This window comes from Budorcas taxicolor, chromosome 7 (genome assembly GCF_023091745.1).
Source record: "Budorcas taxicolor isolate Tak-1 chromosome 7, Takin1.1, whole genome shotgun sequence".
NCBI classification, from domain to species: Eukaryota; Metazoa; Chordata; class Mammalia; order Artiodactyla; family Bovidae; genus Budorcas; species Budorcas taxicolor.
In genome coordinates, this window is record NC_068916.1 from 10,856,280 (window position 1) to 10,877,602 (window position 21,323).

At 38.9% G+C, this 21,323-nt stretch overlaps 1 protein-coding gene and 1 pseudogene across 1 annotated transcript; both read right to left on the reverse strand.

Moving 5' to 3' along the window:
- Positions 1-1,867: 1,867 nt before the first annotated feature.
- LOC128050453 (olfactory receptor 7A10-like) lies at positions 1,868-9,861 on the reverse strand. The gene is made up of 3 exons (XM_052642707.1): positions 9,507-9,861; positions 9,055-9,221; positions 1,868-2,113 (listed from the first exon to the last, which is right to left on the reverse strand). Exons 1-3 carry the CDS (start codon positions 9,859-9,861, stop codon positions 1,868-1,870), a joined length of 768 nt encoding a protein of 255 aa, XP_052498667.1.
- Positions 9,862-19,905: 10,044 nt separating this feature from the next.
- Positions 19,906-20,936, reverse strand: LOC128050454 (olfactory receptor-like protein OLF4; annotated as a pseudogene).
- Between the last annotated feature and the right edge of the window lie 387 nt (positions 20,937-21,323).

The following is a 21,323-nucleotide window of genomic DNA, read 5'->3' on the forward strand; positions in this document are numbered from 1 at the left end:
CTATGATTCTGGCTTTGAAAATGGAAGGACCATAAGACAAGGCATGAATGTGCCCCTAGATAGTGATCTAGGAAGATAATGCCTTCTTCCCTGGCATGTCCAGGTGAGTCTCAGCTCTCCCAGATATCTTCTGTTCAATCCAATGCAAGGAATATCCACATGTGATCTCTAGAGCTTTAATTTTTAAAGCCATTAGTGTAGTAATGTGTTACTGAAAGACTGCTCAATTCAGTTCCTTAGTTTCCCCTGGACAAAGGTATTTTGTAGTGGAACCCCACTTCAACCCCATTGAAGAAGAGAATTGGAAGCAGTTTGAAATATTTGTCTTATTTACTGGTTCACTGATGGGCTTCCCAGGTGGCACAGCAGTAAAGAATCCACCTGCCAATGCAGAAGACACAGGAGACTTGGGTTCAATCTCTGGGTTGGAAAGATCCCCTAGAAGAGAAAATGGCAACCCATTCCAGTACTGTTGCCTGAGAATTCCATGGACAGAGAAGCGTGGCAGGCTACAGTCTTTGAAGTCACAAAGAGTAGGACATGACTAAGCCTGTGTGCACACACTGGTTACATAATAGGAAAAGTAATTCACATCAAAGATAAGGTCTTATATTCTATTTCAAATATTATTATCTAGATTTCTACATTACTTAAATTCCATTTTAATAAAGATATTCATTATTTTCATTTTATTACTCTCCATTTTCTCTAAATGTTATTCTCAATATAATAAATGGTAATACATATGGGTCTGTGTGTACGTACATGTTTGTGTGTGAGTGTGCTTTTTTAAATAAAATATATACAGATAATGCACACATATACATACACCCCTTATCATTCAATGTATTCTTTGGACTATACAAGTATTTTTACAGTTTTCATTTCTTTTCTAATAGCATCCCTTTTTTGCATGGCCTTCAGAAGTAAAGAAACAGAATGTTTGGGCATTCCCTTTATAATAATTACATAACAAGGCAGAAAAACTTATAGTATACTTCATCAGGTTGGCTTTCCCTGTGGTAAATAATCTGTCTGACAATGAGGGTTTGATACCTGTGTCGGGAAGATCCTCTGGAGAAGGAAATAGCAACTGACTCCAGTGTTCTTGCTGGGAGAATCCCATGGACAGAGGAGCATGGTGGGCTACAGTCCAGGGATCCTCAGAGTCAGACACGACTGTGTGATTAACACACAAAGGGAAATTAGGAAGGAAAAAAAAAAAAAAAAACTTAGCACTCATAGATATAACAAAACTTAGGAGTGAGTTATCTAAATTACATAAAGAGGTCAAAATCAAAATATAAATTCCAAGAAAAATAGAAGAGGTACGTTCTATCTTCACAGTCTGACAAAACATTGGCAACATTTGGCTAAGAATTTGAGCTCTGCTATCACAGGTACTCCTTAAGCCCTAGGACAACTGGACCCTTTATACTTACCTTTCCAAAGAACATGTTTAGACCCCTCTTTAGGTTTCTATTTCTCAGACTGTAGATGAAGAGGTTCAGCATAAGTGTGACCACAATGTACATCATTGAGGTTGTTGCACTTGAGTTTGAGCTGTGAGTAGCAGCAGAGCTAAGATATATCTTAAGCCTATACAATAAAATAAGGAGACAACTGAGAGATGAGATGCACAGGTAAAAAATGCTTTATTCTTCCCCTGAGCTGATGAGATTCTGTGTATGAAGGAAACTTCCTTAGAGTAAGAGTAAATGATACACATGAAGGAGCCATCAGCCAGAAACAGAGCTACAGATTACATCACCACGTTATTGATAAAGGTGGCAGAACTGGCAAGTTGGATCATCTGACTGAGTTCACAGAAAAAGTGTGAGATTTCTAAGACGTTACAGAAGGTCAGTCACAATACCATTAAGTTTTCTAACAAGGAATGCAGGACACTGATGACCCAGGACACCAGCACCAGCAGTCTATACAGCCGGGTAGTCATGATGACTGTGTAGTGCAGGGGGTGACAGATGGCCGCATATGGATTAAAAGCCATCAGTGTCAGGAGAAAGATATCCAGTCCAGCAAAAAGTAACTTTGCTCCATGTCTGGATGCTCCACAGCATCTTTGGGATGGTGGTGGAGGTGTAACAGATGTCTACAAAGGACAGTTTGGAGAGGAAGAAGCACACGGGGATGTGGAGGTGGGGGTCTGACTGGACAGCAATGATAATGAGTACGTTTCCAAACACACTGATCAGGTGCATGGAGAGAAAAATAATAAATAAGAGGGTCTGCAGTTCTGATTCCTCTGAAAATCCCATAAAAAGAAATTAAGAAACTGCTCTTAGGTTCCTTGGTGCCATGTGGTGGTGGTGACTATGAGAAAAAGGGAAAATAACATGACTAATTTTCACATAAATTGGCATTACTGCATTGTTGAAATGCTACCATTTATATTTTACCATAAAGAAATTAATTTCAGTATTTTGTTCATGGATTTCATGCACTGTAGGGAGCCTCCTACATCATCTCTAATTAGATGTGAGTACAGGTGGCCATGAGGCGTGGGATCCCGTCCCCATAGTCACCTAGGGTTCCATGACTCTTCCTCCTATTTCCACACCTGCAGTGACCATGGTTGCTGAATCTTACCACACTGAACATGTCATGTGTGTGCATGCTAAGTCACTTCAGTCTGTTTGACTGTTTGTGACCTGATGGACCATAGCCACCAGGCTCCTCTTTCCATGGAATTCTCCAGGCAAGAATACTGGAGTAGGTAGCCATTTCCTTCTCCGGGGGATCTTCCCTACCTAGGGATCAAACCTGGGTCTCCTGCATTGCAGATGCATTCTTTACCATCTGAGCCACCAGGAACATGCCATAGCACCTTAACCCCAGCTCCACCACCTACCATCACTCTACCTTTACGGCATCATAGACTGTGGGTGCATCAGAAAATCTACCCACCCAGAATACCAGGCAACATGCCAGCCACCCTCTCAGCAGCAAGGTACCAACAATCCCAGAGACACAAGAAGCAATAACTAAGTCTCAGGATGACACCTCTGATAGAGGTGATGGAAGGTGGGAAGAGCAGAACAATAAAGAGAGGCAGTTCAGGCAGAAGAAATTTGTAATTGCTATATCATCACCTACTGGACAATGAGAGTAAAACCTCAAATTTTTAACTGATCCTGAACCAGGGAAAAATAAAAGCTGAATTTTGAAAAGGCAGAGGAACCAGAGATCAGGTTGCCAACAACCGCTGAATCATAGAAAAAGCAAAGGAATTCTAGAAAAATATCTTCTTCTGCTTCATTGATTATGATAAAACCTTTGACTGTGTGGATCACAACAAACTGAGAAATTCTCAGAGATGAGAAAACCAGACCACCATTCCTGTCTCCCAAGAAACCTATATGCAGATCAAGAAGCAACAATGAGAATATTACATGAAACAAATGACTGATTCAAAATTGAGACAGGAGTACTTTAAGGCTGTATATTGTCACCCTGCTTATTTATATGCAGAATACATTACGTGAAATGCTGGGCAGGATGAATTCCAAGCTGGAATAAAGATTACAGGGAAAAATGTCAACAACCTCAGATATGCAGATGATACCACTCTAATGGCAGAAGGTGAAGAGGAACTAGAGAACTTCTTGATTAGGATGAAAGAGGAGAGTGAAAAAGTTGGCTTAAAACTCAACATTCAAAAAACTAAGATCATGGCATCCAGTCCCATCACTTTAAAAGGTTTGGCTGTGAGCCATGAGCTACACCAGGACTCATGACTTCCAGAGGAGAGGATTTCCATCCGGGGCCAGAGACGAGGCTTGATCACTCAAAGCTTTTGTGTAACAAAGTTTCATTAAAGTATCAAAGAGACAGAGGAAGCTTCTGACATAGATATCAGAAGGGGGCAGAAAGAGTGCCCCTCTTGCTATTTTTTTAAGCAAGGAGTTATATATCTGTTAGCAAGTTGTTAATCAAATAAAGAATCACCTCAAAACTGAAAGAGTTGCACCAGGCGGTTCTCCGATAGCATGCATTTTGAGATAACATTGGCACAAATTGAATCATCCCCACTATAAAACAATTGACATGAATCTTAAAGAAAGGCAGATTTCCAAACAAATACATAGCTTCATTAGCATAGCTTAAGAGAACATTTCCATGAGTAAGACATACTGGTTTGTTGGGCCATTTTCTGTTCAAGGTTTGAGTCTTAGGCTGAACCTTTTAGAAGAAAGGCAGATTCCAAGGCAAATACATAGTTCATTAACATAGCTTAAGAAAAACATTTCCATAAGAAAAAAGCATTGGTTAGCTCTAGGTTTGAGAAAAGTTAAGTTTAGGGGGAACCAGGTGTTATCATAACAACAAAGAATTTAAAAGAAACCTCCTTTTAATTTTGTATAGAGAAGGGGACAAAAATCTGCCACTTGCCATTTATTTCCTCCACTTGGGGGCACCTAGCCTTCCTACCTGTTACCCTTTCAACTTCATGGCTAATAAATGTGAGAAAAGTAGAAACAGTGACCTATTTTATTTTCTTGGACCCCAAAATTATTGTGGATATTGACTGGAGACACGAAATTAAAAGACAGTTGCTCCTGGGAAGAAAAGCTATGACAAACCTAGACAGTATATTAGAAAGAAGAGACATCACTTTGCCAACAAATGTCCATATAGCCAAAGCTATGGTTTTTGCAGTAGTTATGTACAGATATGAGAGTTGGACCATAATAAAGAAGACTGAGCATGAAAGAATAGATGCTTTTGAATTGTGGTGCTGGAGAAAACTCTGAGAGTCCCTTGGACTGCAAGGAAATCCAACCAGTCCACCCTAAAGGAAATTGTTGCAGGAAGGTGGACCCCTTCCAGGGCCCAAAACTGGGCTCTTGTTTAACACTTGGAAATGAATTGTCCAAGGAGACACATGTGCTGACAAAGCAAGAGATTTTATTGGGAAAGGGCACCCGAGTGGAGAGCAGTAGGGTAAGGGAACCCAGGAGAACTGCTCTGATGCGTGGCTCCCAGTTTCAGGTTTTATGGTGATGGGATTAGTTTCCAGGTGGTCTTTGGCCAATCTAATTCAGTCTTTCCTCATGGCACACACATCACTCAGCCAAGATGAATGCTAGCAAAAGGGATTCTGGGAAGTGGATGGACACACGGTGTCTCCTTTCAACCTTTCCCTAACTCTTCCGTTGATGGTGGCTTATTAGTTCCCTATTCCTTATCAGGATCTCCTGTCATAAAGCAACTCATGCAAATGGTTACTATGGTGCCTGGCCAGGGTGGGCAGTTTCAATCAGCGTGCTTCCCCTAACAAACTCCCCCCTGAGAGACTTCATACTCAAGATACTTCTTGGGAATTGGGGCAGAGGTCTCTTTCTTCTGTAACTTCTTCCTGCTGTGCATGGGCGTATGCCTGCCTAGCAGAGCAGAAGTCTCTCTCTACCAGATCTAAGTCAAGGTATTTTTTTGCCTGAAACCAGCATTCACCCTTATAATAACAGCAATTTAGTTTGAAACTGTTGGCCCCTCTCAGGGATGAAACAGACAGAGGCCAAACAGGAGACCTAACAGGATGGTCATCTCTGGTCCCCAGAAACAGAAGGCAACATTTGGGGTGAGAGTTGCAGGGTTTGTGACCCTTTTTGATTGGTTGGTGGTGAGGCAACAGAGCTGTGCTCCAGGAATCTTGTGCTCAGTCTGAAGTTACCATCCTCCACCTGGGTGGGGGCTCAAAGACATTGTTATGCATATTTCTTTGAGTAGGAACCAGGACTCGGTCTGGAGGCTGTACCAACCTTTGATTGTTTCTCCTGTTTCTGTATCCCCTCCCTTCCCTGATTAGCAATTGTTTGAATCCACACTTTGGAACTCAGGGAAGGTCAAGTAGGCTGAATGAAGCCTATATCCTACAGACAAGAAATGGAGAACACAGAACAGATTTCTACTCCAGAGCCCCACAGAGTCCTGCTCAGTTTTAATTTAGGGAACTAGGCAGCTATGACTGTGATAACTTCCTGTCAAAATGGAGCATAGGACTGCTGCAGCTTGGAATATAGACACTGAATTGGAAGTATTTCTGAGTTCCAAGTTCTAGATCTGAGTCTTGTATGATTAAAATCTCAATCCTTTGGTTTGCCATTTTGGTATAACAGACCCAATTAGAAGTAGTTGGAGGAGTGATAACTGGAATTTAGTAGACAAAATAAATCTCATTTCTTTTAAAAGAATAGGCGTGAAAATAAAAATCTAAAAATAAAATAAAAATATAAAAATTAAAAAAAATAATAAAATAAAATAAAAGAATAGGCCTGAAACCCAGTCTGGACCTGGCACTTCAGGGAGACTTGTAGCCAGGTAGCCAGTTGCCTACTTTTATAAAAAGTAAGGTTGCTGTTACTAGCTTCCAGCAGACATTGTTTTGAGAATGGTGGCATCGAAGCCTGACACGACTCAGAAAACTCAAGTATTTAGCAAAACAAGGTCTAATCTGAAAGTACACCCATAGCATCACCTAGTTATTTCCCAGGATATCTGAACCATAGCTACTCTATTTTGACTTTTTAATTGTAAACTTTTCCTTAATAGCCAAAGCAGATTTCACCATAAATGAAGTCAGTTTCTCTAGGTATGAGAAGATGCAAGAATCGGGCCTCATAAAATCTTTTCCTGAAAAGATCTAACTATCTGAAGGCCTGTTCTGCCGGTTTTTCCCAGAGCACAGAGTTCCTCATTCCTGATTTTCACCCTGAACTACTTTCAGGGTCGTTGAAAGTCAGCAGTTGCAGTGGCCATGATTTGATCTTTGTAGATGCAGATGGCAAGTGTCAGTCTTCAGTTGGCAGAGCCCCTTTTTGTTCATAAACTTGACCATGATTTTGAGGGGAGCATCTCATGACCATTTTATCCTATGGTGCCGAGAATGTCCATTCGCAGGTTTGGCAAAGATTTTTTGACAGGCCACTCAATGTGCTGTTACTGGACTAGGTCATAAAACAGTATCCAAAATTCTCTGGACCACCTGTCTTACTAGCCTCTTGGTCCAGGAAAATATTCCCTCTTGTTGCTTCTTCCCATATCTAGAGTTACACTGTTAGCATCATTGATCTCATATGGGACTATATATTATTCTATTAGAGGCCTCAGACACACATTTGACAGTGTAAGAAACAGCAATTTTATAAAACAGGTGAAATACAAATAACATAGCCAGCAGTATTAGTAAAGGCACAAGTAAGACTTAAGAGCTTCCATTAGATGTAGCCCAGTATATCTCAGGTCATCTGACTTAGTCTGCTCTGTAGAATCTATCTTCCAGGGAAAATATATATTCAGTTCAGTTCAGTTCAGTCGTTCAGTCGTGTCCGACTCTTTGCGACCCCATGAATTGCAGCACGCCAGGCCTCCCTGTCCATCACCAACTCCTGGAGTTCACTTAGACTCACGTCCATTGAGTCAGTGATGCCATCTAGCCATCTCATCCTCTGTCATCCCCTTCTCCTCCTGCCCCCAATCCCTCCCAGCATCAGAGTCTTTTCCAATGAGTCAACTCTTCACATGAGGTGGCCAAAGTACTGGAGTTTCAGCTTTAGCATCATTCCTTCCAAAGAAATCCCAGGGCTGATCTCCTTCAGAATGGACTGGTTGGATCTCCTTGCAGTCCAAGGGACTCTCAAGAGTCTTCTCCAGCACCACAGTTCAAAAGCATCAATTCTTCGGCACTGAGCCTTCTTCACAGTCCAACTCTCACATCCATACATGACCACAGGAAAAACCATAGCCTTGACTAGACGGACCTTAGTTGGCAAAGTAATGTCTCTGCTTTTGAATATACTATCTAGGTTGGTCATAACTTTTCTTCCAAGGAGTAAGCATCTTTTAATTTCATGGCTGCAATATTAGCACTGCCTATAAGATACATAGCCCAGTTTTCTAGTGTTGCTAGATTGATCATCCTTAGTATGATTTAATTGTTTCCAACACAGAGGAGACTTTAAGCCTAAATTACCATAGCCTGGTGTTATCTACATAAATCCATCCCATAATTGTTGGAGATTTTTCCTCCTTTGTTGAAACTTTTCTTGTTGCTCTGATTGAGCTTGAGTTATAGAAAAAAGCTCAAATTTATGGCCAGAATCAGAGTAGACATTATTAATTGGCCTGATGAGGGGATCCCATCTAGTAATATCACAATGACCTGAATATGACTATAATTTTTTTTTAAGTAAATTTTCTCAGGGCCAACTGCCGGAGTTCAGCTCCAGCAGCCAGGGAATCAGCCTGGAAGGGGTGAGGGGTGTCAGCAGACTATGATGTAGCCTCTGACTCATAGTACAGAACTACATGTTTATTTCAAGCTTCAGGTTTTCTTTTATATTTTGACAAAAGCATTAGGTCAGAGTCTTACTAGATGCAGACTTCCATTAACAAATTGGGATTTAACATTTTTTGAAATATTTTTTCTCCCTAAAGTTACCCTCATTTTTATCACATATAACCAAATTAAGGCTAGTTTTGTTTGCAAAATAGGTCTGTTCTCACTAATTTTGGTCTGATGATTTATATAACCATAATTGATTATAGACTTTTTATTTTGCTGAAACATTTATAGAGTCTCAGATTGAACTTTTAACATAAAACAAGGCTGGGAAACTAACACCAATGGCTTATCACAGATTTTGCCTAACAAATCTAGGTGAATTTGCCACTTTTTAAGGTCTCAAAAATTTCTTGAGATTTTTGTAACCATGAGATAACCTTCCGAACTCATTTAGTAAATTTACTGGAAACCTAAGAATTTCCAATTTTTGGAGGAGTCAGATAGAGAGACAATATAATTGTTTTGTTTATAACCTTTAATTTTACCAAAGTATTGTCATAATTAGTTTGAGAGGAAGGTTTCCCCTACTCTCTGAAAACAGAAGATTCAAACCGTAATTTTTCAAAAAGAAACCATAAAAGTTATAAGCATATTCACTGGTTCATTCAGTCTTTAAAACTTTCAATCATGCTGCCTCCTTCAGCTCAGAATGATTGGATTCTTTTTATAGCTGCAGTCCTAAAGAATGCTTTCAGAGCCTTCTTTATGTCTTTGTTCCTCAGACTATAGATGAAGGGGTTCAGCATGGGTGTGACCACAGTGTACATTACTGAGGCCGTTGCACTTGAGTGTGAGCTATGGGCATTAGCAGGATAAATATACACTCCTAAGCATGTACAATAAAATAAAGAGACCACTGAGAGGTGAGATGCACAGGTGGAAAATGCCTTATACTTCCCCTGAGATGATGAAATTCCACGTATGCAGGAAACTATCCTAGAGTAAGAGTAAACAATACCAGCTAAGGGTGAACCTCCCAGCAAGACAGCTGAAAAATACAGCACGGTGTCATTAAGAAGGGTCTCAGAGCAGGCAACTTGAACCAACTCTTTGAGTTCACAGAAATAGTGAGGGATTATCACCACTCCACAGAAAGACAGCCTTGACACCATTAAGGTTTGTAAGAAGGAATCCAAGATACCGATGATCCAGGACACCAGAACCAGCAGTGCACAGAGCCAGGCGTTCATGATGACTGTGTAGTGCAGGGGGTGACAGATGGCCACAAACCGGTCATAGGCCATCACAGTCAGGAGAAAGTCATCCAAAACTATAAACAGTGTGAAAAAATACATCTGGGTGATGCAGCCTTCATAGGTTATAACTAGGCTCTGAGTCTGAATGTTCCACAGCATCTTTGGGATGATGGTGGAGGTGAAGCAGATGTCTACAAAAGACAGGTTGGAGAGGAAGAAGTACATGAGGGTGTGGACGTGGGAGTCCGAGCTGACAGCCAGGATGATGAGCAGGTTTCCAAATACAGTAATCAGGTACATGAAGAGGAAAAGCGCATATATAAGGGGCTGCAGTTCTGATTCCTCTGAAAATCCTAGAAGAAGAAATTCTGAAACATTTGTCAGGTTTATTGGTCTCATGTGGTGGAGATGACTACTGGAAAGGAGAAAATAACATGTCTATTTTTACAAAAACAGACAATGCTCACATTGTTGAAAAACTGTTGTTTATATTTTACTTAAGTACATTTAATATTTTTTGCCTAAGTTCAGTATGTTTCTAATGGATTTTCCCCTTTATGGAATTCCCTATGTCAGCTCAAACTCACAAGGTTGTCTCACGTGTAGATTTTTTTATTTTTATTTTTTGCAGGCTATCATATATTCCAAATATTTAATGAGAAATTTTTCAATTCATTTGGGTAATAGAAGTTGAATAATGACAGTGTTTCAGGTGCTGTCCAGGTGATGAGTATGGGGTTCTACAAAAGCTGTAAGAATCTAGACACAAAGAAAATATAAGCTATATATATATATATATATATATATATATATATATATGTATATATATATATATGAAATTTGGCTACATATGTGTTAATGTATATTGCTTTTCATACGATGACTCCTTCTATGAAGAAATTTGAAAAGATTTATAAGGTAAAGAATAGAGAGGGGATACTATTTCTCATGACTCTTCAGGTAAGACATGCAAATAAGATTACATTTGAATAGAGACCTCAAGGAAGAGAGAGCAAGAACACTGAACTTACCAGGAGGAGAAATGTGTGCCTGACAAGGTGAAAAATTGTTGCAACAGCCCTGGTGTAAAAGCCCTGGGGAAGGTGCTTGTTTAACATGTTCAAGTTTTTTCAAAAAGGAAGCCAATTTGGGGAGGTTAGTGCACAAGATGAAGTGTGAGGAGAGGCGGTGTCAGGATGCTGCTGAAACTTCAAGTCACAAGGAGACCCTCATCCACACTATGTTATGTTCCTCTAGCACATTTTGAAATTGTTACAAAGGTGTCCTGTATGTTTTAATGAATCCCTTCTGTTGATTGAGTTCTGGCTTCTGTATATGAGTCACCTTGAAATATGTGAGCTTATTACTTTCATGCATTGGAGAAAGAAATGGCAACCCACTCCAGTGTTCTTGCCTGGAGAATCCCAGGGGCGGGGGAGCTTGCTGGGCTGCCGTCTATGGGGTCACACAGAGTCGGACACGACTGAAGCAACTTAGTAGTAGTAGTTGATTATCCCTGCTGTGAGCACTGTTCACATGATACATGGCAAGAACACACATACACACAGTAGACACTGGCTACTTAAAGTCTGTTGCTGAGCAGTGAAAGACGCCAGGATTCTTGGCCTCTGGAGGAGAAGAATTCAATCCAGGGCCAGTGACGAGGCTTGATCGCTCAAAGCTTTTGTGTAATAAAGTTTTATTAAAGTATAAAAGAGAGAAAGCTTCTGACATAGACATCAGAAGGGGGCAGAAAGAGTGCCCCTCTGCTAGTCTTTAGTCGGATGTCTTATGTCTGTTAGAAAGCTATTAATCAGATAAGAGAGACACCTCAAGGTTGACAGTTTCACCAGGGCCCTCTCCCACAATATGCATTTTTGAGATAGGATGGCAAGAAGTGTGTCATTCCCCAGCCATAAAATAAATGATATGAATACTGGATTGTTGAGCTATTATCAGCCCAAGGTTTGAGAAAAGAAAAAAAGTTAGTCTGAGGTGGAACCATTTTGAAGAAAGGCAAATTCCAATGCAAATACATAGTTTCATTAACAAAGCTTAAGAAAAACATTTCCATGAGAAAAACACATTGGTTAACTAAAGGTTTGAGAAAAGTTAAGTTCAGGTGGAACCAGGTATCTTCACAGCAACACAGAATTCTAAAAGAAAAAAAAACAAAAACAAAAACAAAAAAACTGAAACTTGTAGTTTGTTTCCTCCTCCCCCCTAAGGGAGAGAGAAAAAAATGTCTGACACTTGCAGCCTATTTCCTCCATTTGGAGAACCCTGGCCTTCCCGTCTGTTACCCTCTCACTACCTAAGCTATGTTACTCCTAAATCCTTTTCACCCCTCCCCTTAACTACCCTGATTAAGTTAAAGTTTGATACAACTCAAGTTGATCAGATCTGATTATGTAAAATGGTATCCAAAAATTCCAGTTTGTAAATTTCCCAGGAATCAATAAACTTGGGACTCAACTTGTGTCTGGCCTTGTATTAAAGACACATTAAAATTTGTTCAACGTGTATATATGCATTGTGCATGCATGCTCAGTCCTGGCTGACTCATTGCCACCTCATGGACTGTAGCCCGCCAGGCTCCTCTGTCCATGGGATTTCCTAGGCGGGAATACTGGAGTAGATTCCCATTCCCTTCCCCAGGGGATCTTCCTGACCCAGGGATCGAACCCGAGTCTCTTATATCTCCTACAATGGCATTCTGATTTTTTACCACTGTGTCACAGAAAAGGATACATGTATGTATGTATGTATCTATATCTTTTCTTGAAAACTGGATTTTAAGATATATGTATACATCTAGATACAGAGAGGGATGTGAGAGGGAGAGAAAAATCAAATGGACACAAGAGGAAATAAAGACTTAATAAGCTCAACTGTTTCCTGAAAGACTGGTAAAGAAAAGCATCTTTGATTCTGGTGATATTTCATGTACTGTTCTATTGCCTTGATGCCTGGGAAAATAATTAAAACATCAAATATAAATTTATCCAAATGATAAAGCAGTGGTATCTTTATGATATGAAACATTTGCAGATTGAATTGCCCAAAAATGAATAAAAGGACTAAGACAGCACTTCACAAAAGGAAGTACAAAAGGACAATGAATATGAATTGAATGTAGACCATTTTTAATATCAAGCTGTGTCTGTTTCATATCTGTTTGAATAACTGTTTATATATGGTTCAATAGTAGACAAAAAAACAGCCTCTTTAGTGCTTTTTCATATGTGGCATCATCTCTTTGTTATTCTTGGGTTTTGATCATTTTTCTGATAGATCCTATGGGCTCACTCTAGTCTTAGTTCTGATTTTTGTCCAAACATCAATTATCCGTGAGGTCCATACTCATAAGACCTACTTGCATTGTGAGAATTCCATACTTATCACTGAGTAATGTCCCTCATATCAGTCATCTGAGGACACTGTATTCTACACATATTTCTTTCACTGTACTCTGTCTTCCTAATCATAGTGCAAGATCCAAACAAGAAGAGACTTCACCTGTTTTGCTCACCTTTGTATTTTAACAAATTATGTGAATAGATGTTCACTTGTACAAAAATTATGAAAAGTTAGGAAGTAAAAATATGTGAGGTGTATGAAACCAGGCTAAACAGAACACTGAAACAAGTGTAATAAATAGAATTAAATGAAGTTTTGAAAGCTAACTGAATAAACGATATAATAGCAATAATTTATGACATCAACATGGATTAATTACATTAACAATAGCCTAAAGATAAAATAATATAATGTATTATGTTCATAAAATTCTCTAGCAGGTAACACATACTCAGTTATTACTGTTGAATGAATCAGGAATAGGTCTCATTATATTTGGATGTTTAACATATGGCAAGGTTGTATTTCACTTTATTTGGAAAGATGGAATTATTGATAAAAACTGACTTAACGGTCTATCTTACAAAAATATGAAGTTGTTCCTCCTTAAAACATCTTACAAAAAATCAGAGAGATTATGACCTCAGTGTAAAAGTAACAAACACATTATGAGTGGACAGCTTGAAATCTCTGTATGAAATTATGAGTGAGTTAACCATCTTAAATAAGGCAAGGAACTCAGAGGTAAGAAAATAGACATATATAGCTGAATTTTTTTTTAATTTGTGGCCCTAAATATGCTCCAAAAGCCAACTGAAATACAAGCATTCATAAAAATTATTTGAAAGTCTGTTTACTGTAGAAAAATGGGCATATACTATGGCTATATGATAATAATAGGTAAATCAAAATGGTGATCACATATATGAAGTTTTGCTCTAATTCAAGATATGATTTAGGAAAGCAACATGGAACCTCTCTCATATCATTCTCCTGTGGGAAAAAAAATATCTGTTGAATTAGGGCTGAGAACATTTTAGTAGCCCAGGAGTATCCTCTGGTTTTTCTGACAGATATGTGAAGTGTTAACATTTTAGGGAAAAAATTGAAGATAGCAATGAGTAGTCAAAATGCAGGTATTCTTTAATTCTGGGTTCTTCAGTGTTGTCACAGTTGACATTCTGGACCATATTATTTGTGGTGGGGGTCTGTCCTATGCATTGTGGGGTGTTCACAGAAACCCTGACCTTTATTGAGCCCTCAATGTGTCACAGCCACACAAGGTTCTGGACATTACTGTGGGGGAAAAAATCATCCACAGTTAGAGACAGAGTTTGAATTTAATTACCATAGATTTTTGTAGCAATGATATACTAGCAATGGAGAAAACATATCTGATTGCTAGATTTGACCACACAAAATTTATATCGATTCACAATTCCCCTCAAATGCATCTATACCTAATAAGAAAACTAAATGGTCAGTTGGTAAGAAAAAAAAAGCCCCATCTTTAAGTTGGAAAGAAATGCCTTCATTTCATTTTATAGCTTTCCATAGCTAACACCCAATTTCTTTACCCCGGTTAATTAATAAGATATTTGGACCTGTTCTACTTTTACTGGAAGCACTTTATGCCTTTCATCCCTCTTCTAGTTGGACCTTCATTCTTATCGTTTTGCTTGCTGATTTCAGTGTCTACACTTCTCTTTTTATTATTTATGTATTTATTTTACTTCTCTTTTTAGGCTTCTGGTTTGCATTGATATTTTAAGCAAGGGAATGACACCAGTGATTGCCAAGCTCTGAGTTCGGCTGAGTTCGGCTGTGTTCGTTCTCAGGTGACGTCATGTAAACATTTTTGAATTTTATTTTATCTGGTGCTTTTCTGCAGTGTCTTTTGGCCGCTTTGACTCACCTGCATGGAAACTGAGAGGAAGGTCCTTGTGTGGAAGTCTGAATCCCTTCCTGGATGGTTGATGGAGACCAAAGCTCTGCCTACAGATAAGACAGCACATGGAGGGTCAAGTGTTGATTCTTTACTCAGACTTTGGATTCCGAAAGCAAAAGCTTGTCTCCTCCATGCCCAGGTTGTACAAGCTTGGGGATGCAATAGAGGAGCTATTTAACAGCTCTCTCTGTCTGCACATTAAGTATATTCCCCTCTTGTTATTAATACAGTGACCTGTAAACACATGATTGCCCTGTGGTACTTGGTCTGGACAAAAAGGATCCTTTTTTATTCCTGCTGATTCTCTGTTCCCAGGAGACCAAGTTACAAGAGGGGTGAATTCAGCTTTTATTAATTCTTCTCCATTAACTTCTCTCCTGCCAGGGGTCTAAACTCCCAAAGCCAGTGTTATCCCAATACCAGTGTTAAGTTCTCTCCAACAAGTGATACTGAGGCAATTGTCTTGAATGGATCCCTTGGATGGTCAATGCATTGACTTTTTGTAAGGACAGAGCCCATGATACTCTCAGAAAAGTTTTATTTCTCTCTTTATAAAGGGACACCTCTATTTGTTTACTGTTAAGTAGTGGGCAGTGCACACCCTGGTTTCCTGACCCTTCTGCTAAAACCATTAGGAATTTCATATGTATATCTGAAGTTAATAGCTGTCATTTATCCCCTCATTATAATGTCTCTAAGTTATGACATATATTTCCATATTTTAAGTACCATATCCTACCTTAGCACATTATAGGGATTATCTGCTTAAATTTGGAGAAGTTTATTCTGTAAAATATCAATAATAGTGTATGCCATTCATTCTCCATTCTACAAATAGGACTCGGAGGTATTTATTTTCTGATGTTTTTTCAAATTTTTGAGTATGTTAACTTACATAAAAAAGAATAGAGCTAGCTGATAAAATTAATTAGCTAATCATTATCCTTAAAATGAGAAGATTAACTTGGATTACCCATGTTGCTATAAGCAATGGCTGTTATTATCTAAATGCAGAGGAGAGAAGAGTAAGAACTGGAGTCAGAGAGAGATCTGAAGATGCTGTGATGCTAGCCTTGAGGATGGAAGAGGGACTATAACACAAGGAATGTAGATGCCCCTAGAAAGTCATCTAGGAAGGGAATACCTTCTTCCTTGGACTGTCCAGATTGGTCTCAGTTTTAGCAGACATATTTTATTCAGCCCAATGTAAGGAATATCAGTGGCTGATCTTAAATTTTAAAGCAATTAGTGTAATGTGTTATTGAGTTTAAACTTCTCAATTCAGTCATCTAGTTTTCCCTGGATAAAGATTGTGTGTGTGTGTGTGTGTGTGTGTGTGTGTGTGTGTGTGTGTGTGTGTTGGAACCCCACCTCGTGTTTGCTGGTTCACTGAATTCCACATTGCATTATATAAATGTGGTTATATTTTGAATACTTATGATAAGAAAAGTAGTTCATATCAAAAGTAATGTCTCACATTCCACTTAAAATGTTTTGTCCGAATTTCTGCATTCCTTAAATTCCATGTTAACAAAAACATTCATTATTTTCATGCCTTTACTCTTTAATTTTCTGTAAACATTATTCTCAAAATAATAAATGAGATTATCTCTGTGTCTGTGTGCATGGACATGTATGTGCATGTGTGTTTAACATAAAGTATATACAAACAATTAACACACATACACATATACTTCTTACCCTTAAATGTATTCTTTGGCTTATGCAAGTATTCTTGTCATTTTCTCATATCATCCCTCAGAAAATAGGTTTATTTTTTTGTATCACCTTCAGAAATAAAGAAAGAGGAACTTTGGGGATTACATTTATAACAATTACATGTTGTTGTTGTTGTTTAGTTGCTAAAGTTGTTTCTGACTCTTTTGCAACCCTATGGACTGTAGATGGCCAGGTTCTCCTCTCCATGGGACTTCCCAGACAAGAATACTGGAGTGGGATGCCATTTCCTTCTCCAGGGGATCTTTCTGACCCAGAGATCAAATCCTCATCTCTTGCATTGGCAGGTGGATTCTTTACTGCTGAGCCACCAGGAGAGGTCAACCATTACATAATATAGCAGACAAACTTATTGCATACTTCCTTGGATTACACATAAATAGAATCAGGCAGTATAAACTCTAAATTTTTATGGCTTTTAAAATTCTTCAATTCACATAGTTTAATGGGCACAGTTTATTGTTTTCAATTATGTTCTAACAAATTTATTAGAATTTTAAATTCTAGTGTGCACACCAGGGTAGGTAATGAAGCACAGACAGGTGAGTCACACCTAACAGGGCAAGAGACATCTCTTCCAACTGGGAAAAAGCAAAGTTTTACATGTGGATATTCAGTTCAGTTCAGTTCAGTCGCTCAGTCGTGTCCGACTCTTTGCGACTCCATGAATTGCAGCACGCCAGGCCTCCCTGTCCATCACCATCTCCCGGAGTTCACTCAGACTCATGTCCATCGAGTCCGTGATGCCATCCAGCCATCTCATCCTCGGTCGTCCCCTTCTTCTCCCACGTCCAATCCCTCCCAGCATCAGAGTCTTTTCCAATAAGTCAACTCTTCACATGAGGTGGCCAAAGTACTGGAGTTTCAGCTTGAGCATCATTCCCTCCAAAGAAATCCCAGGGCCGAGCTCCTTCAGAATGGACTGATTGGATCTCCTTGCAGTCCAAGGGACTCTCAAGAGTCTTCTCCAACACCATAGTTCAAAAGCATCAATTCTTCGGTGCTCAGTCTTCTTCACAGTCCAACTCTCACATCCATACATGACCACTGGAAAAACCATAGCCTTGACTAGACGGACCATAGTCGGCAAAGTAATGTCTCTGCTTTTGAATATGTTATCTAGGTTGGTCATAACTTTTCTTCCAAGGAATAAGTGTCTTTTAATTTCCTGGCTGCAGTCACCATCTGCAGTGATTTTGGAGCCCCCAAAATGAAGTCTGACACTGTTTCCACTGTTTCCCCATCTATTTCCCCAAAAGTGATGGGACCGGATGCCATTATCTTTGTTTTCTCAATGTTGAGCTTTAAGCCAACTTTTTCACTCTCCTCTTTCACTTTCATCAAGAGGCTTTTTAGCTCCTCTTCACTTTCTGCCATAAAGGTGGTGTAATCTGCATATCTGAGGTGATTGATATTTCTCCTGGCAATCTTGATTCCAGCTTGTGCTATGAGGCTATTATAGTAGTCAAATTTAAATTAAAGCAATTCACATTTAATAAACTCTTTTCACCTGAAAATTGGAAGATTAGCCTACATATATAAAAGTAATAAAATATTATTAGTTGGTTCAAGAAGAGCAGTAAGGCCACACACAACATTACAGATGAGCTTTAGAAACATGCTAGAGAGATTCATGCCTGACTAGACTCATGAATCTGGAGGGCTAGAAGCCATGGAGAGATCAGAGCAACTTCCACCTGTATCACTTCATTTGACAATGAAGATGTTTTACTAACAATTTTATTCCAGGAAAGTTTGTATGTAATAACACCTAACATAATAATCTAATTAAGCAGAACTAAGGACAATTGTAATAATCTGATTCTACGAATTCTAGAATTTTGTTCTGATATTTTAAAGGTAGCATTCATAATTACTTTATTATTCAAGTTCATTTCATATAACTGTATGAAAAAGTGACTCCATTGCAGTCAGTCCCTTTGAGGTCATGTGGACAGGTTGGAAAGACTTGAATGTTAGCACAGCACCTGTGACCCTGAACAGGAACCCAAGCTTTCTAGCAAGTCATTCTTTGATTATTAGGATGACATCTAATGGATGATACTGCTATTGTACATTTTCTGCCTCTATATTGTTTGTGACAAAATTATGAATATTGGATATATTTCATTTGGAGAAGTGAAAAGATAAAGATTTTCTGGAAGCACTCGAAATTTTCAAACAGACACAAGAAAGAAATTTAATTTAAAAAAGCTAAACATAGCACTAGTCCTTCAGAGCAATGAATACATCTTACAAATAGACAGCGATGGTGCATATTTGAAAGAATGCATTAACTCTCCAAAAAAGAAATATGCTGTATAGTAATAGATGTGTGATCTAATACTTTGCTTTATCATATTTAAGATCAGTTCTACTCTAAAACCATATTATATCCATCTGTTCTCTCATATTTGTTTCCATGTAGATTATGCTTGGAGAGATGTACTTTATTATCCATGATTTCCAGTATCAATGGTAGACACAGTGGACATAGCCTGTATTGAAGAATAAGATCCTAATGAGTATAAAAGTACCTTATATTAGTGAAAACAACCAGTATTATAAAGTTTGGATTATCAGGAACAAAAATTACACTGCCTGTGTGCCTGCATGCTCAATCATGTCTATCTCTTTGCAACCCCATGGACTGTAACCTACCAGGCTGCTCTGTCCATGAAATTTCCCAGGCAACAATACTGGAGTAGGTTGCCATTTTCTTTTAAAGGGGATCTTCCCAACCTAGGGATCAAAACAGTCTGCTGCATTGGCAGGCAGATTCTTTACCACTGTGACACCTGGGAAGCCTAGCAATTACCATAAGTATATGCAAAGAATTACATTCAGAAAAGGGATAAAACAGTGGTCTCAGTATTTCTTCTTTAAGAACCTTATATAGATAGCTGTGGTTGCCAAGAGGAGTTTTTATCCTTCCCACAGGAGTAGCATAAATCATGGCAATTAATTTAGGCAAATAAAATGAAAAATGCTCAATATGATATACTGCATATGAGAATAAATTATTCTTAAGTGATCCATGAAGTTTCTTGTGATGAATGGAAATTTCCAAATACTTCACATCCAATATTTGGATTACAATTGGTAGAGGAGGAAAATCAAAAAGGAAAAAAAAAACTTGAAATTTCATAGATATCACAAACCTTAAGAATGAGTTACAAAATTGTACAGAGAAGTTAGAAACAAAATATAAATTCCAAGAAAAACAGAAGAAATGTTTTCTATCTCTAGAAGTCTGACCAAAGGAGGACAACACTGGGCTCAGGCTTTGAGCTCTGCTATCAAGGGGACTTCTTAAGCCCTAGGAAAATAAGACCTTTCATACTTAACTTTCCAAAGGACATTTTCAAACTTCTCTTTAAGTCTTTATTTCTCAGACTGTAGATGAAGGGGTTCAGCATGGGTGTGACCACAGTGTACACCACCAAAGCTCTTTCATTTGAGTGTAAACTGTGAATAGAAGCTGAACTAAGGTACACATCTAAGCCTGTGCGATAAAATAAGGAGATAGCTGAGAGGTGAGACGCACAGGGGGAAAATGCTTTATACTTGCCCTGAACTAATGAGATTCCATATATGGAGGAAACTATCTTAGAGTAAGAGTAGAGGATACCAGTGAGGGAACTACCAGCCAGCAGCACAGCTCCAGAGTACATCACCACATTGTTGAGAAAGGTGTCAGAACTTGCAAGTTGGATCATCTGATTGAGTTCACAGAAAAAATGAGGGATTTCTAAAACTGTACAGAAGGACAGTTGCAACACCATTAAGTTTTCTAACAAAGAATGCAGGACACTTACGATCCAGACACCAGAAGCAGCAGTCCACAGAGCCAGGGGTTCATGATGACCATGCAGTGCAGGGGGTAACAGATGGCCACATATCGGTCATAGGCCATCACGGTCAGGAGAAAGACATCCAGTCTGGAAAAAAGTAAGAAAAAGTACATCTGGATGATGCAGCCTTCACAGGTTATGACTTTATTCTGGGTCTGGATGTTCCACAGCATCTTCGGGATGGTGGTGGAGGTGAAGCAGATGTCTACAAAGGACAAGCTGGAGAGGAAGAAGTACATGGGGGTGTGGAGGTGGGAGTCTGAGCTGACAGCCAGGATGATGAGCAGGTTTCCAAACACAGTGATCAGGTACATGGAGAGAAAAAGTCCAAATATGAGGTGTTGCAATTCTGATTTCTCTGAAAATCCCATAAGAAGAAATTTCTTATTTCCTGTTAGGTTCCTTGGTGCCGTGTGATGAAGGTGACTATGAGAAAAGGTGGAAATAAAATGACTAATTTTCACGTAAATGGGCATTACCACATTGTTGAAATGCTACCATTTATATTTCACCATAAAGAAATTACTTTCAATATTCTGTTCATGCACTTTAGGGAGCTTCTCGTGCCATCTCTAATTAGCAAACTGGTTCAAATTTTTCCCAGAAAAACTATCAGAGTTTTTTCCAAGATGTCAGATATTTTACGGTTTTAGTGGGACATTCTTTCACATATTTGAGGATATGAATTGAATTGAGACAATGTACCAGGCACTATATATGCTATCTATGCAGGGAGCACACAGTGTTGACCAACACAAGCTCCTAACATCCGGCTATGGAGACAGAAGATAGGAAAATAAAAGTTATATGGCATGTCATCTGTTACAGTTGTTATGAAGGAAAAGAAAGGAGGTAAAAGGCAG